This window comes from Globicephala melas, chromosome 11 (genome assembly GCF_963455315.2).
Source record: "Globicephala melas chromosome 11, mGloMel1.2, whole genome shotgun sequence".
In the NCBI taxonomy this organism is placed as follows: domain Eukaryota; kingdom Metazoa; phylum Chordata; class Mammalia; order Artiodactyla; family Delphinidae; genus Globicephala; species Globicephala melas.
The window spans coordinates 24,595,588-24,612,415 of record NC_083324.2 but is presented as its reverse complement, the minus strand read 5'-3'; the positions used below and the strand labels follow the sequence as shown (position 1 = coordinate 24,612,415).

At 41.6% G+C, this 16,828-nt stretch overlaps 1 protein-coding gene across 20 annotated transcripts in view; it reads right to left on the bottom strand.

Moving 5' to 3' along the window:
• Positions 1–860: 860 nt before the first annotated feature.
• Positions 861–16,828, bottom strand: part of MAGI1 (membrane associated guanylate kinase, WW and PDZ domain containing 1) — a 622,562-nt gene continuing 606,594 nt past the window's right edge. For 6 of the 20 annotated variants that reach the window (XM_060308870.2, XM_060308872.1, XM_060308868.1 and 3 more), the window contains 6 exons: positions 11,682–11,775; positions 11,488–11,548; positions 10,388–10,531; positions 7,705–7,843; positions 5,514–5,602; positions 3,392–3,586 (listed from right to left, as the gene is read on the bottom strand). In XM_060308870.2, coding sequence (XP_060164853.1) covers positions 3,530–3,586; positions 5,514–5,602; positions 7,705–7,843; positions 10,388–10,531; positions 11,488–11,548; positions 11,682–11,775 — 584 coding nt within the window. In that variant the 3' untranslated portion in view covers positions 3,392–3,529. Of the gene's footprint in view, positions 3,587–5,513; positions 5,603–6,566; positions 7,844–10,387; positions 10,532–11,487; positions 11,552–11,681; positions 11,776–16,828 lie in introns of those variants that run through there. The other 14 variants (XM_030867644.2, XM_060308857.1, XM_060308861.1 and 11 more) reach the window with 4 other exon arrangements.

The following is a 16,828-nucleotide window of genomic DNA, read 5'->3' as shown; positions in this document are numbered from 1 at the left end:
CATTTCCATGTATTTTTTACAGTAAAAATGCATTAAAAAATCTTTCACAAAAGAAACTTAAAAAATACAAGTAGGGTGTTCAGTTCTCCCCACAAAATTCTTTCAGGCATTGACTGTGTCATGGGTGGGAGGGAAGTTCCTATAGGGTTTGATTTAATCATACAAAATACTCATCCATATCATCTCTCATCAAGACATGTACACGAAGTGTGGAACTAGGGAAAGTAGGCTCAAAAGAATCAGTCTCCAATTTAAGGTTACAGTAGTTCAGAGAAAACACTACCTTTCTGCTTAATGCATAGTCCCTGTACAGTACGATATTTCCAAAGCAAATCTGATATGTGAAACTCAGACGGCACTGCCACATCAAAAGTCTTCACAGACGGAGCCAAGCCCAGGTGGGTAGCACACAGATTTTAAGATGTCAAGTATCATCTCTGACAACAAGAAAGACATCAAAATGTTAACTTCACGATGTACTCCAAAAATCCACCTCTTGATTTCATTTATTTAAAACTCTGGACCACAATTGAAAGCATCGATCATTTAACATCATGGATTTGGCTAGAAAGAGTGAGAGAATTTCTAGCAGTGGAGCCTTAGGAATAAAATCCCCAAGTTGGCTCTTAGGAAATTGATGAAAAAAGAACATCATTATTCAGCTCCGCCTTACCACTGTAGTTCAATGTACGCTCTGTATGGAAAACTCTGAAAATAAAAATAGCAGTCACAGACTTTTTCCTCTTTTTTAGCTACAGAAATGTACAACTGTGTCTGTTCCAGGAAAGAAACTTGCTTTGTGCATGTCCACACAATGACAGCTATTCATTCTAATGTTATGTATAAACCCATAAGTCAAATAAAGCTATGAACAATGTAATATTTATATATGCATAGTGTTTTATAAAAAGATTGGCCCACATACTGCTTTTCATCAATACAGAAAGAGCATTAAGTCCATAGCACACCACAAGAAATGAATGAAGAACAGAAATGCAAACAAGTGCTTAATAAATCACAAGCAGGCTCACCATGGAGGAAATGATGATATTCAAACCAACTCAAGCTTCAGAGAATTACTTATATAGTCTCCCATTTTTAAAACAGCTTTACATACCTGATTTAGTTTACAGTAAAATATATCCCAATGAATCAATTTGTTCCATATTCAGAAATATAAACACATATCACATTCCTCACAGCTAAATTTTGTGTCATAAATTCTCTTTTATACAAGAAAAAAAGGCAACAGTTGTTTGTTTTTAAAACAGGCTCTATTAATTACAATTTTTAACTCTGTACACATGGTAATTGGCTGGTTTTCTCCATTTTTTTTCTTTTTCCTTTTTTTTTTTTTTTTTTAAACAGTACCATGAGAACAACAGTGATTGACTTGCAAAGTTTTGTGTCTGTATGGAAAATGCAAAACAGTACTATGGAAATACACAATGCATCGTAAGCAGCGGTTTGCTGCAGTGGTCCAACAGGTACAAGCAAAGGTTTTGGCTCAGCTAGGCAGTAATCCATTTCAACCGCATCCTGGGGCTACAGCCGACCCAACCAAACCTCCTGTGAGATAGCAAAAGAATGGGTCTTTTATCAAAGAAAAATCACTATGTTTTGCTCTGTCGAAAGACTAAAAGAACAGGGTCATAAGGGCAGAGGTTTGCCAGCTAGATCTAGAACCACTGAAATCGCATCCTTCTCTCCCTTTCAATCATCCTGGAGACTTTCATTATGGTTCCAAAGGAAAACTGGCATTTCTAAGAATGAGCATGCCCAACCCTCATTTCTTTTAAACATTAACAGAGAGGTTCCTTCCAACAAGGCTTACTTACTCCCTTCTCCCCAGTTTGGCAAAGGGCAAGCGCAGGCTTACGCTAAAACGGGGGAACATACTTTCTGTACTGGCAATTCTTAGGACTCCTCACGCCAGGCACACTGTCCCCCATTCCATCTCCTGTTCCGCCTCAAATCAGGCAAGACAACACAGAAGGTGTTTGTTATCCATTCCTTCTAGTAGTTGGGCAAAGCTGTGATGGCACTGCCTTAATGAAATCTTATTAGATGTTGGTGATGCTAATGAACCTGAGCATCTGTGCTTGGGCTGCACTGGGGTAATGGCGGCCAACCTTCTCCTCCTGGCACCTTTCTACGGCCAGGGAGAGTACGAACTGTTTTCTGAACCAACTATAACTTGAGAACATAACATTTCTTTGTGCTGTGTCGTTTGACTATAAATATCCTTCATTTGCGATAGTAGTCTCTTCATACAGTTTCTTAATTTTAGGATCGTCGGCAATCCTGATCCATTCCAAAGAGTCCTCAGCTTCTACAAATATAATTTTTGCCTTTTTGCTCTTTTATCAGGAAAAACTCCTAACTACACTATAGCACTACATCACTACATAAGTCTCTATCAAATTAATTAAACTTGATCAGTGATTTTCCTTACTTAGAGAAGATGATCAACAGCCCCATTTTACCAGGAGAGAAAAAGGTCGCTCCCCCCAAAAGGGAACAATTCTTGACAATTCTACAGTTTATGTAGAAACAAAATTTATATCCCTTGGGGGCAGCATTTGGCAAATAATTTCCAAAAAAGTATGCATTTAAAAATACTTTCTTTAATATGATACATCAGGCACAACACTTTTCATATATATATATTTTTTTCTTATAAGATTTCAAATGCATCAAATGTTTGTCGCAAGTCAGAGAATCATCAGGCTGACGTCAGACGCTTCACTAGATAAGAAACTAAATCATTTCAGGTCTGTGAGCTTCCTCTTAGAACCTTTGACACGGTAAAGGCTGGAATGTGATTCAGGGTCTCAGATACTGAGGTCGGTGCTACATTCTTTGTAAGGTCGCCTTCTCTGCTCCGGGGGATGTCTGGAACTTCGGCCGGCATCCTGTTTCAGACTTGTCTCGTCCCTCTCTCGGTGGCCGCCTTTGTCCTCTTTGCTCCTTTTCTCCAGGGACCGCTCTCTCCTCCGCTCGGGGGACCTGGTCCGCCGCCGGTCTGTGGATTTGGCTCTCCTTTCGGGCGAGCTTCCTCTCTTGCGCTCCGGAGATCTTTTCTGATCCAAGAGTCTCTCGAGAGACCTCCTCCGCCGGCCGGGGGAGCCGTCCCTCCGGCGGGTTGGGGACCGCTCTCGCCTCCTCTCCGGGGAAGCCTCCCTCTTCTCCTGCTTCTCCCTCCTCTCCAAAGTGTTGTCAGCGCTCCTCGTGCCCTCCCTCCGCTTCTCCGGGGGCCTCCTCTTAGGGCCATTGGTCACCATCCGCTCGGGTTGGGCATCTCTTCGTCCCTCGGGTGCCCGGTCCTTGGGTCGGCAAGCCCCACTGTCGGGTTTTCTAGAAGTTCCGTTCCATGTGTGATGTTCGTTGGGTTGTCTGCTATACTCTCTGCTGCCTTTGGGATCTCTCACGTGTGCCCGCTTTTCCCCATGTGGTGATGATTTGTGAAGATCGGGTGGATAACTGGACTCCAATGATGGATGTTGGCGGCGGTCGGGGGGCGCGGCCCTCATTTCCGGAACACCTTGTGGACCGGTGGGAGGGCCGTTCCCGTCGCTGCTGGGGTCTGCGAGGAAGAGAAACCAGAGCAACAGTTTGGTACCAAGGACCTCGGCTCCTGTCTCCACCCGCACACGTGAGATCCCATTAGTCACAACAAACAAACGACTGTTACAGCAGTCAGAATCAAAGCCAACTGGCTCTTGGTTAATTTAACTGTAACTAGTCAGGGTTAAAAAACTGGTACTTGTGGCTTTCCACAGCTAGTCTACTGTTCTTTATACTCATAGACCATTAAAGAACTTGTAACATCAGTCATGAGTTTAGTCTTTAAAGGCACAACCCAAATAGTCTGTCTAAAAGTATCAAAATGTCCCCACCCTATCTCCTGCTCTTTTTTCCCCACTCTACCCCCCTTCCTCCCCGATCCACCCCCCCAGCCCCCAGCCCCCATGACAGAAAATATTCCTTTCTTTAAAGAATACTTGTTTTAATTTGCTTTAAAACAACCTGGGCTATTGACCTGGAGGGTCATGAGAGAACTTTCTGGGGGAATGTAAAGAGTTGATGTTTTGATCTGGGTGGGGATTAAAGGCGTGCATAGAGAGGTAAAAATTCACTGCACTGCACCCTCAGGCTTTATGCATTTTACTGTAAGCAAAATATACTTCTCTTAAAAAAAAAAAAGTTATCCAGCCTGGTGATTACAGAGGCAACACAGCCAGGTGTTGATGATGGGCAATTGTGACATTATGGGAGGGTCCATTTAACATTCTCTCTACCTTTGTGAATGTTGTTCAACTATTTTCTTTACTTTTGCATAAGTTTAAGGAACTGTTTTTAAACTGTAGAGTCTGCTGACAGATAAAAGGGAGTGGAAGAGAGGCCGTCAGGATCACATTTGACATTAGATGGGGTTCGGATAGAGGCACTTTTCTGGATGCTATAGAAGCAGCCATAATTACATCTTTGAGCCGTGAAGTCTCTGGACAGCTTCTTACAACCTCAAGTTGTCTATAGATTGAAAAGCAGGGCAACCCATAGGGCTCCTATTTACTGTTAAACTACTTGTAATGACGCTGCAAACGTTTTAGGTAGCATCCCGGATGTATGACAGCTCTTTTCAAAACAGGGATGCTTTGTCACACCTAAACCCAGTAAGTCATACACACTATTGCATTCCAGGCAAAGCACCTGAAATGATGTGCTGCAGCGTGGAGGGCAAACCAGGGCCACAGTCACAGGGGCGAAGGAATCACGGGTGCCCCCTTAAGGATCTTTCATGAGCCAACAAGGTCAACATTAAGCAACTAGTCTCTTTCACGAACCATCTCCCAAAACCTAGGGTGGGTTTTAACAAAAGCAGGAATATAGCCTAGAGCAGGAATCAGTAAACTTTTTAAAGGAAAAAGTTGTAAAGGGCCAAAGAGTAAAATATTTATGGTTTGGCAGGCTGCATAGTTTGTCACAACTGTTCACCTGCCACTATAGTGCAAAAGCAGCCACGGACAACACATAAAAGAAACGGGCATGGCGATGTGCCACTAAAACTTCACTTACAAAAACAGGCTGCGGACAAGATTTGGCCCGTGGGCTGTCATTTGCCAAGAGATATCTGAGTAGGAAATCTCATCTTCCTGTCTATCAAAGCCCTATCCCTCCAAGTGAGAGCTTTGTGATCTGAGGTTTGTTTTTTTCTGAATGCTGGGTAGACTTCTAGAATTAACACACGCAGAAGCTTATGAAGTCATTTTAGGATCTAGGTGAGGAAAGGGGCTTCAATGACTATCATAAATCTAACCTTGGGATTTCTTACACCTACTTTTAAGAGAAGGGAGGGTAAGACTTCCATAGGGTCAGCGGTGTACTTACAATTCAAAGAACGCAGGGTGCTCAGAATGAATTGCCAAACATATCAAAATAGAGCTAAAGCAGAAGCAATGAGGAAATTAGGCCACAGCACAGAAACACCTAGTATTGATTGAGCTACAAACCGTAGTTTGATTATGGCCCATAAGGTAGAAGCAAGCCTCCCCGAGCTTTTCATTTCTCATACATGCAGCGATATTAGGAGGTATCATCGCTGTAGGAGGGAGGGCCCAGCACCAAGAACAGTCAGAGAGAAAGAGAAAGAGAGAAAGAGAAAAAGTTGAACGTTTAGATTCCCTATAACAAAGAGGAAAGAAAAAAAAAAAATCTGCATTTGTTAACATAGGGCAAAGAGAGTTTATTTGTCCAGTCAGACAGTCTAAGGCAACACTCAAATAAGGCTGCAGAGACCAAAATCGGAACAGTGACGTTTTCAGACAGCCAGATAAGGTGACTCGAGAACCCAGACAATGGATGCATCCTTATTTCTTTTTGTCTTTTTTTTTCTTTTTGTCTTTTTTTTTCTTTTTCAAACAACTGGAACAATGACAGGCTGGCATAGGAGAGCATTAACAATAAACAACAAAGGAACAAAGTTCCCTCCCTCCATCCCCCCTCCCCCAAGACCACGGCAGTTAAATTAAGTACAAAAAACTCATTACAAAAATAGCCTCACAGAGAAGCAGGTTCCAATCAAGTCAGAAAAATATTGGAACTTAACATATTATAACCCATTTGTGATTCTAATCAATAGAATTAGAGAGATTTAGTCCCAATGACACATGGAGACATTACAGTAGCACAACCCTGGCACGTTCAACCCTTCTTGGAAAAAAACTGTGTATTTCAATGATCTTTATTTTTAGCCCAAAGAACATTTGTTAGTGTTGGATTTTCATCCTCAGTGCAACAGACATAGGTTTTGAGAAGGTACACAGGTTACTGACGATGACTCGCAAATGAAAGATCACATCCAACAGAAGCATAGGGAAGACAGAAAAGGGAGATAATGTTACACAGTTTCAGTGGCATCGATACACCTATGGTCAAGGTTTAGTACAGTACACAGCTGTGGCATCTTAATGTTGTCAAAAACCTCCCCCATGGTTGGCCATGTCTCAAGGGGCCTCATCTGATCCCCATCCCATCCCATCCCACCCCCCCCCCCCCGCCCCGGCCTTGGGCCCCTTGTGTTTTGCGCCTGCATGAATGCCCAACAACTGGGAAGGCTGTCCTTCAAAGGGGTTATCCTTCTCCTTGAGCTGCATCTGAATTAAGTATCTCATCAAGTCCAAAATGCAACTGGGAATTGTGCCAAATGACTTTCAGAGAAGAGGGTGACAACAGATAAATCCCTAATAAAGGGGACCAACGTATATGGGGACCATTCAATCACAGTTTCTATAGAAACTTTTGTAGACCTTTGGTTGGGAAGAAAAGCCCTACATCTAGGGCATAGCTTTTTTTTTTTTTTTTTAATTTTAAACAAGAATCTCAAATAAATAGGATGTAATTATTATAATATACACTATTTCACCATCAGAACACTAGGCTAGGTGAAGAGCATTACTGTTTAGTCAAATCATGTCTACAGATATGACAAAGGAACTCTATGTAAAAGCTGGCTTTCCTCACAGGAAAGGTATAGTAATGTGTTTCCCTCACGATGGGCACTGGGAATCGATTTCATCCTTTATCACCTAAAAACATATGGTTAATATACCAACAGTTTTGTTTGTTTTGTAGCAGTGGGCTCAGGTGGTCTGATGTGGGATAGGGACCAGTGGGGGGGGGGGATGCAGAAGTATTGCATACAGAGCATCAAGGAGGTGAGCAAGGCCCCCAAATCATCTCCAAATTTCACGCCTCTTGAATAAAGATATCAAGTAACCAAAAAAGAAAGAGAGAGAAAAAAAAAGAATTGTGCCTCAACATATCACTCAGGAAACCTGCTTTCCTGCTTCTTAAAAGGAGTAGAGTCATTTTGTGCTAAGAATTGGATCTGAGAAACAGTTTGGCACAGTTCAAACAAACATTCCTTCGCTCTTGGTCGGACTAGACAAAACGTTCTCTCTGATTATCAGAAAGGGGGCTATAAAGAGCTCGTCTTAGGCCATGCCCCAGTCCACGTAAGCAAGCAAAAGGGTGAAATGTGTGGAGATTTCAGAACAAGCGAGGCAGAGAATCACATGGTGCGAGAGGCTGGTAAGACACTGGTGAAGAGGGGAGACAAAAAGACTTTCCTGCTGCAGTTCTGGAGACAAATTCATGGAGTCATGCCAGGGAAGGAAGGAATGTTTTCATAGTTTGACCCACCATATTCTGGTACGGAGCCGTCTCCCCGCTTCAGAAACAGACGCACTCTGCGGCCACCATTCTTAATCAGTTCAATAGCCCGAGAATGCTTCATGTTTTTGGTGGTCTCACCATTGATCTCTAAAATTTCATCACCAACCTGCCAAAGCAAGAGAGAGCCAAGGGAGAAGATCACAAAAGGGTTTCACCAGCTATTGAGGTGCTTTGTAATTTTAAATTCTTTCATTTATTGACTCACTAACTATTTACTGAACATGTTCCAGAAAAATCTTCTATTGTTTAGGATACAGCAGTGAAAAACCCCCCAAATCCCTGTCCTCATGGAGATGGTATTCTAGTGGGGTAAAGACAATAAGAAAATTATAAAAATGCATGTACACTAGACAGTGTTAAGTGCTAAAAAAATAAAGTAGCAAAGGGAATATTAATTGTTGAGGGGAGGCGGATGTGGCAGACAGTTTCTAGGATGGCTCCCAATGGTCCCTGCCTCCTTGAATTCATATGCTGTGTAATGCCCTTTCCTTCGGATGTGGGCTGGAATTAGTCACTTACTTCTAACAAACAATATGGCAAATGTGATGGGAGGTCAATTCAAAGATAAGGTTACAACATGGTTTTGGCTTCTGTCTTTTTTAAAAAATATTTCATTTATTAAAAAAAAATTTTTTTTCAGCCACAACTCACGGCATGCAGGATCTCAGTTCCCTGAGCAGCGTTTGAACCTACACCCCCTGCAGTGGAAGCACAGAATCTTAACCACTGGACCACCAGGGAAGTCCCTTGGCTTCTGTCTTACTTGTCCTCTTTTGTTCTCTCAATTGTTCATTCTGATGTATGCTGTGAGCTGCCCTACAGAGTCTACGATAAGGAAATGAGGGATGGCTTGGGCCAACAGCCCAAAGCGCACGAGTCCTACCAACAACCCTGTGAGTGAGCTTTAGAGGCAGATCCTTCCCCAGCTGAGCCTTCAGATGAGACCACACTCCTGGCTGATACACTGATTGCAGCATTTACTGGGAGTCAGCGACTATGCCAGGCACTGGAGGCAAAGGAGTAAACAAGACAGGCCAGATCCTTGCTCTCATGGAGCACATATTCTAGAAGGTAGAAGAGGAAAGGACTGGCTTTGGAGTTTAAAGGACTAAATTTGAGTCCTACCACTTGTTAGCTAAGTGATCTTGGCTAAGTCCTTTACTTTTTGGAGCTCACCTCCTCATCTGTATAAGAGGAGGATAACAACCCATGCCTACCACGCTGAGGGGGTCCAATCGAATATTACAATATGTCTTGTGAACTGTACAACATTATACAAAATATCAGAATAGTGGTATTTCTTTCAATCGGAAACTTTTTTAAGTGAGTAAAGACATGGAAAAGCATATGCCATGTGTCTGAAATATAAACAAAAGGAATATAAACCACCATATATGCACAACTTATGCATGTGTGTGCATAGAGGAAGGATATACAGGAAACTGGTATATTAGTTTGACCCTGGAAACTATATTTTTACTATGCACCAGTTTCCTCTAATTTTTTTTTTTTTTTTTTTTTTTTTTTTGCGGTACGCGGGCCTCTCACTGCTGTGGCCTCTCCCGTTGCGAAGCACAGGCTCCGGACGCGCAGGCCCAGCGGCCATGGCTCATGGGCCCAGCTGCTCCGCGGCATGTGGGATCTTCCCGGACCGGGGCACGAACCCGTGTCCCCTGCATCGGCAGGCGGACTCTTAACCACTGCGCCACCAGGGAAGCCCTTCCTCTAATTTTTAAAAATCACATTCATGGTCTACCTTCTCAATTAAAAAAAAAAAAGCTCATTAAAAAATTCAGTCTGAAGAAACATAAAATTCAAGATTCTGTCTTAAGTTACAAGCATTAAATTCCCCACCTTTGGTCACTCTTTTCCCTCTTTCTGCTCAGGGCTAATTTTAATCACTTTTTTGATTTCCTGACCTGACTCTCAATTTCTTTAATTCCTTGCAAATTGTTCCCTATGTATGTCTCCATCTATGCCCCCTATCTCTAATGAGCAGATGATTTTTTCTTTTCTAATCATCTGATCTGCCCAGGAGAGCAACATATTCATACGTGGTAAGAGGTATTAGATATCTAAACAGAACAGATTGGACTTCTGGCACATGTGCATTTAAAATTTGCAGCTTTGATGACTACCTAGTGACCCTGAATAGTCACGCCACGGACTCCTTGGCCCTCCGCTAATGCAGAGTGTTAAATCATTCCCGAGGCCTAGGGGGAGGCGGCAGTGGCTAGCTAGAGACTGCATGGAGCTCACCACCCAGAACCTACAGAACCACACAGCTTCCTGCTCTTGAAGCATGCTGGGATACCCAGGAATCCCTGGGAAGTGATGTGCCTGCCCCATGAGATTAAGTAAAAGAACTATGGAGATGGGATTCAGACAATATCCATGTTAATAAGTTCATAAGTGACTTTAATCCTTCACTCAACCTCAGAGTTGGAAGAGCTCACCTAACTTTAGCAGCTAGAGCTAACTATGCTTGAGGGAGAGATTTATGCTAGGGTGGGAGTCCTGCACTTGGGAGTGTCCTGAAAGCTTTAGAAACATGTAATTCTCATGAACGTGCAGGTTCTAACCATAGGATGTCAAGAAGTCACTGCAGATGACTTCTTTATGTCCACTCCAGACGCCTCTCCCTACTTACCCTCATCTTTCCACACCTTTCTGCAGGACCATCCTCTGCTAAGCGCAGAACATAGAGGTCCATGTTATACTCTCGGCCCCCTCGAAGACTAAAGCCAAATCCCTTGGCACCTCTTTCCAGTTCCACAGTGTAAAAATCTTGCTCCTGTTCAAAGAAATTAAGTGCAGTCATTCTGGAGGACTTAAATCCACACACATTTCTCTCTCCCTCTTCCCCAACATTCTCCATTATGCTCATTTGACACAGAGGCACAGTTTCTATCCCCTTCTTGGTGGTTCTTGATTGTTTATTAATATCAATTAACCTTAGGAGTTTGGAGATCTGGAATTCATGAGTGTGCATACAGATTGCGTGCCAACACGCATATATTAAAGTTTAATCGGTGAGGCTGCAACTTGCATTTGGGGCAGGAAAATCCTTCATTAAATAATACCATCCAGCACATTGCTGGGTATTCAGCCTCCCTGCCCAACGTCTGAAAACATCTCATCATTAGGATACCAACAACTACCTCCACACATCTGGACAGTGCTACCCATGCTGATTAAAGAGAATCAGGAATGGATTAGGGAAGGCTCTGAGAAGGCCAGTCGGGGGGGAGAAAAAAACCTATTAAACTCTGTATCACCCCATGTTTCCCAAATTTGCTTCACCTGCTATTACTTGTGCACCCTCCATTACCACCTTGTGTGACAGCTGGGTAGCTTTAAGGGGTCTCCTCTGAAATTCACAAGTCTGAGAAACACCTTAACAAAAAGACATTTTCTTGACATAACTGCCTTTATGAGTACCATGACGAGACATGAGCTGTTTTGCTCTTTCTCTGATCACCAATCCTTGAGACAATTATAGCTTTTTATTTTGTTTGGGTTTCCCCCCGAGCCCTGCCTAGAAAAGGATGTCTAGGAATATCTTTCAAAGGTAGTAAAATGTCATTTCCTTGATAAACCAATATGAGTACATGTTTGGTACATACCCCTCACAAAAAGTTATTTATCTTAATTGAGGGTACCTTTTAGAAGATACCTGGTAAAAACAGCTTTAGAAAGTTGGAAGGAAACACACCAAGCCAACAAGGAAGAAAGAGAAATGGCCCTCACCTGTGTTCCCTGGGGTGCTTTGAACTCAAACTGAGACTCCGGCTTTGGTTTGGTGGTATTCCTGCTGAAGCGAGAGAAAAAAGTGTAAGAGCAACCCACGGGGAGACAGAGAAAGAATCAAGGAGGAGCATCGTCACAACAGGAGTTACTTTTTCCCCTTGAAAGTAACAAAAGAAACCAAAGCCATGTCTGACCTGGTCTCCTGGGCCCCTTGCTGCGAAGGGGTGTGTGTGGTGGTGATGGTGGCAATCTTCTCCGCATTGGTCAGCAAAGTGGCATTCGAAGACTCTGCAGGGTAAGACAGAGCATCAGGAAATGAAGGCCCCAGAGAAGACACTGTCACACCAGGAGGTGTGCAGAAGCCTCACCTGTGAATTCTATCTGGCTTCTCCGTCACCACTTCAAACATTCAGTTTTGAACTGAATTTCTCAACAAGAGTTTAAAGGACCATTCTAAGATCTTCTATGATGTGAGCCACGTATACTCCCATTACCCTCCTCCCAATCAGACATCTCCACAAACGAAAGAAAGCGTTTACCCGAGAAAATGGTACTTTAAAATTGTAGCCAAGGTAGGTGCCTTTCACTCTTCCCCCATCACTTATAAAGGGCAGGCCCATCAAATCATAGCACCACACCAGAATTATTTCCCATAATTCTACAGGCTGATGATGTCTCTGCTAATGTTTCCTGCAGTTTTTCAGCGATCTTTAGTGAGTCTGTTTGATTTTCTCATGTGACTATTAAAATCAAAAGTGCGCTAACATCTTGTTAAACACACACGCACATAACATCTACTTTCTTCCCCAAAGCTTTTATAAAATGAAGCACAACTAAAAATGTGGAATTCTTGTGAGACCTCGCCTAGATTCACTCATGAAGAGTTCATTTTAAAACTTGCATTAGTTAGAGCTGGAGTTTATAAATCTAAGTTGTACAGATCAGGAAGCCACCCTAATGTAATGGATATGATTATATTCTTATGAAAATTGCCTTTCTTCTCCACTAAACACATTCATAAGCAACTTCATTGATCTCTGGGAGTTTGGAGACCCAGAATTTGAAAACACTCATGAACATGCCTACAGATTGCAAACCAACATGCATATATGAAAATACAATCATTCACATTGTAATAGTTATATGTTCTGTTACTAATTATTTCTCCATTAAGGTCAAGGCAGATAGTAAGCAACTATGAGCAAGTTACACTATTAATATTTATTTTTAGGTTGACTGTTTGGAACTTGGCACACGTTTTCTAATCAAGAAAATGCTAAATGTGGTGGTGAAGTTCTTAGATTAGCCTATAAATGCCCATTTAATTCATAGTGTGCTGTGAAATCCAGAAGTGTCTAGGCGCCCTGTGGTTCACAGTAGGCACTCCAGTGTTTGTGGAATACATGTATCTACCCATCATGTATAACCGAGTTTCTATGGACATCTCACTAATCCTAAGTTTTTGGGATTTTACTTTCCTAAGGTAGAATCCCCCAAAATCTTCCATTTTACTTTCCTAAAAATACTACTCAGATTAGGTCTGACTTCCTGTTATTTTATTTTCATTACACATCGGCGTTAAAAGCAAGGGCTGGAGATCAGACCCAGGTTCAAATCCCTTTGTCCCCCACTCATTAGCTGTGTGCCTTGTTTTCCTCATCTGATAGAAGGGGATGATGACAATAATTCCCTTTTCTTGGGTAAAAATATATGAAATGTTTAGCACAGTACCTGACATGTAGTAAGCACTCAATCCACACTGACTGTAGCTGTGGCCCTTGCTACTACTTCTACTTTGTATTTATTACTGTGGTAACGTGTATAAGTTATTTAAACTCTGCAAAATTAGAAAGTTGAAATGCGATTTTAACAGTTTCTATTCCAGCTCTAAAGATTATGATCTGGACAGCGAAGGCGCAAGATTAGTAAGAAAATGTAACTAGATCAGATGAACTAAAATGTGAATCCAGTTCATGCTTTAGGGTGATGTCTCCCACAGAATCTGTTTTACCAAATGTTGCTCCAGATTCTGAGGGAACAGTAATCTGTGGTCAAATAGGGTGAAAAATAGTGGGTGACACAGAGAGAAATGTTTTTGTGTGTCTGTGTTTTGTTTCTCCTGTGGACCCTTAACTGTGCCAATACGCTTTGTGACCCTCCAAGGTGGGGAAGTGGTACTTCTTAAGCTTGTCAGGCTAATAGTTATAAGGTCAGATTCTAGAGTCAGACTACCTGGCTTTGCAACCCAAACTCTGCAACTCACTGGCTGGGACTTGAGGCAAAGTTACTTAAACTTTCTATGCCTCAGTCTCCTCATCTACACATACAGCATAACAGAAATATCTAAGAACACTGGTGCAAAGATTACCTGGGAGGAAAGTGTTTGGGCTCGTGCCTGGCACATAAAAACTGCTCAAAAAATGATGAGCATCATTTTTATGGGTGGCATGTATTTATTACTGTTATCACAATATTGAGTGTATTATTAGTCCATTTTTATGACTGCAGTTAAGCGGCACAACCAAGGCGATAAATCTAAGTGGTATTTCATAAAGTCTGCCTGCTGTGCCCATACAAAGGACTAGGAGACCGCACAGCCTGTCAATGTGATTTGCCAGTAGTTTCATAAATGTGTATTTTTAAAAACTTCATATTGCTCATTGTAATTAATTTTATGGAGACTCTCTGGGAAATCACAAGATTGCTAGGGCCATGGGGAAATCATCATCAGGATACCAAAAAGAATGTTCCCTTGTAATTAAAGTGATTATAATTACTGAATTGTGCAGAGGTTCCCCTTTAGAGTTCTTGGGTGTTTTTTTTTTCTTTAAAAGCTTAAAATCAGTAAGATTTATTTATTTATTTGTTTGTTTGGCTGTGCCAGGTCTCAGTTCCGGCATGTGGGATCTAGTTCCCTGACCAGGGATTGAACCCAGGCCCCCTGCATTGGGGGCCCGGAGCCTTAGCCATTGGACCACCAGGGAAGTCCCTCTTGGGTGTTTTTGGTAGCCAGAGTTTTCTAGGCAGGGCAGATCCCATTCTCAAACCATTTTAATACTTATGCCATTTTCAAGGTTTGATGAGATATAATAGATAATCACTCAACATACATATAAATAGAATTTTTATTAATTTTCCTTCCATCATTCCTTTGCTACTTTTCACATATTTATATGCAAATCCGTTTTGGATTGAAGCTTAATTTTAAGCATTTCAAAAATTAACATTTAATATGCAAATGCCTAGCTGAGCCCGCTGAATTTTTCTCCTTTTGCTTGTTTTCCTTAATCTATGAACAACCACCATATCTCGATTGTTTCCAACACGCCAAGCACTGTGTTAGGCGCATTATCGCATGTACTATTTCATTTCATCCTCACAACTCAATGAAATAGGTGCAATTAGTTACCCCCACTTTATAGATAGAGACACTGAGGCTTAGAATAAGTAGGCAACACGTCCAAGGTCTTCCGGAGAGCAAGTGGAGGCAATGGGAATTAAACCAAGGGCCTGCCTGATAGTTAACTTTTAATTTCATTCTGTTTACAAGGGAATTATGCACTGGTATCAAGGAAATCGTATCGGATTGGTACATTCCCTTCAAATAAGCAAGCACTTTTACCTTCCTGTATAAGTACCACCAACTTCACTAAGCAGTATCAGAGATTAATTAAGATACAAAATACCCTGGTTTTGAATTCTAGATTTCCTGGGCCATCTCCGAGCACTAAAATAACTTTTAGTATACCCTAGATTTCCAGGATGCTTTTTTAATATCTATTAATATACACTTATATGTTTTTAAATGAGCTTTTACGTCTTCATTTAGAATTAAACCAAGACAGTATGTGCTGAAATTCTCTCCAGCTTTTTAAAATACAGAGATGAAGCCCATTCTCACAAATTTATATCTCTATCCCAAAGCAAAATTTGCCCCATATAATAGAAAAAATGTAAAAGAAGGGCTTGATATAAGAGTACACCCTAGAGGCAGTTTTATAAAGGGGTGTCAAGGTATTTGACTTTTAAAACTCCAAGGCACATAGATGGACAGACTGGCTGTTTTCATGATAAATTCCAAAAAGTGCCCTACATCCTTTCTTAAACAGTGTTTACACCTGGCTTTCGCTCTCCTAGAGGAATGAAAATGGATATTACTACACTTTCTACAGCAATCGTGTATCAAGACGAGCATATCCTAGCTCTCAAGGCACTGTCACGGTGCCATGCTAAATCAGGGCACTAACTTCTGACAGGAGCGCCGCCTATCTTGGGTTTCAAGTTATCTCCGTGACAAGTGATTACAATTCCAACCTTGCTCCCATGTTAATATCCTTAGCCATCCTTATGGAATCCACATTACAAGGCCAAGCAAATCGACAACGGATACAGTCATTCCTTTCATAAATATGTTAATGCATAAACACATATGTAATAAATATCTGAAGGGAGCATTTGAAAATTTAAATGCCATAAATACATGAAAAGTTTTGGGAGACATTTAAAATGTATATAATGGAAACCCTGCTCTTCTTGCCCGAGTATATGCTAGCTATCATATCCACAGAGTTTTCTATTAAATAAGTAAACTCTTTTAGGCCTTTGCCAAGGAAATAGCACTATCTATGTTGCCAAGCCCTATTACCTATACAAGCAAATACTTTAAATCAGAGAGATGTGAAGTACAAAAATAGATACATGTATATGCATAAATGAATCACCTTTGCTGTACACCTGAAACTAACACAACACTGTTAATCAACTATACTCCAATAAAAAATAAAAATTAAAAAAGACTTCAGGAGGAAAAAGACTATATTTAAATAATATATTTTTATTTTATTTTTATTCCTTTTTTCTTTCTTTATTTTGGCCGAGCCCAGCGGCACGTGGGATCTTAGTTCCCCAACCAGGGACCTAACCCAAGCCCCCTGCAGTGAAGCGTGGAGTCTTAACCACTGGACCACCAGGGAAGTCCCTAAATAATATATTTTTAAGCTCATAAATATTTTCATTACCTTGAACTTGATTCAGTCTGATGATTTTCCATGTGAGCCTGGCTCAGTCAGGGTCTGCTCTGTCTGATTAGAGTCTCATTCCACCCAGATTTCACAGGGTGTTTCACAGGGTTTCACAGGGTGTGGTAGGAAGTATGTGTGGTGTAACTAGTCAAAATTCAAGTTCAAATGCAGTATGTTCAGCCATTCTGTGGGCCTTTCTGTGTTGCCATGATCAATTTCCTATCCCTTGTCCATCTCTCACAGGAGAAGAGGCTCTGCCCCCACTTCATCTCCTATCCTGGTCCCAAAGGTAGTAAAAGCAGAGATGGTGAGAACTCTGA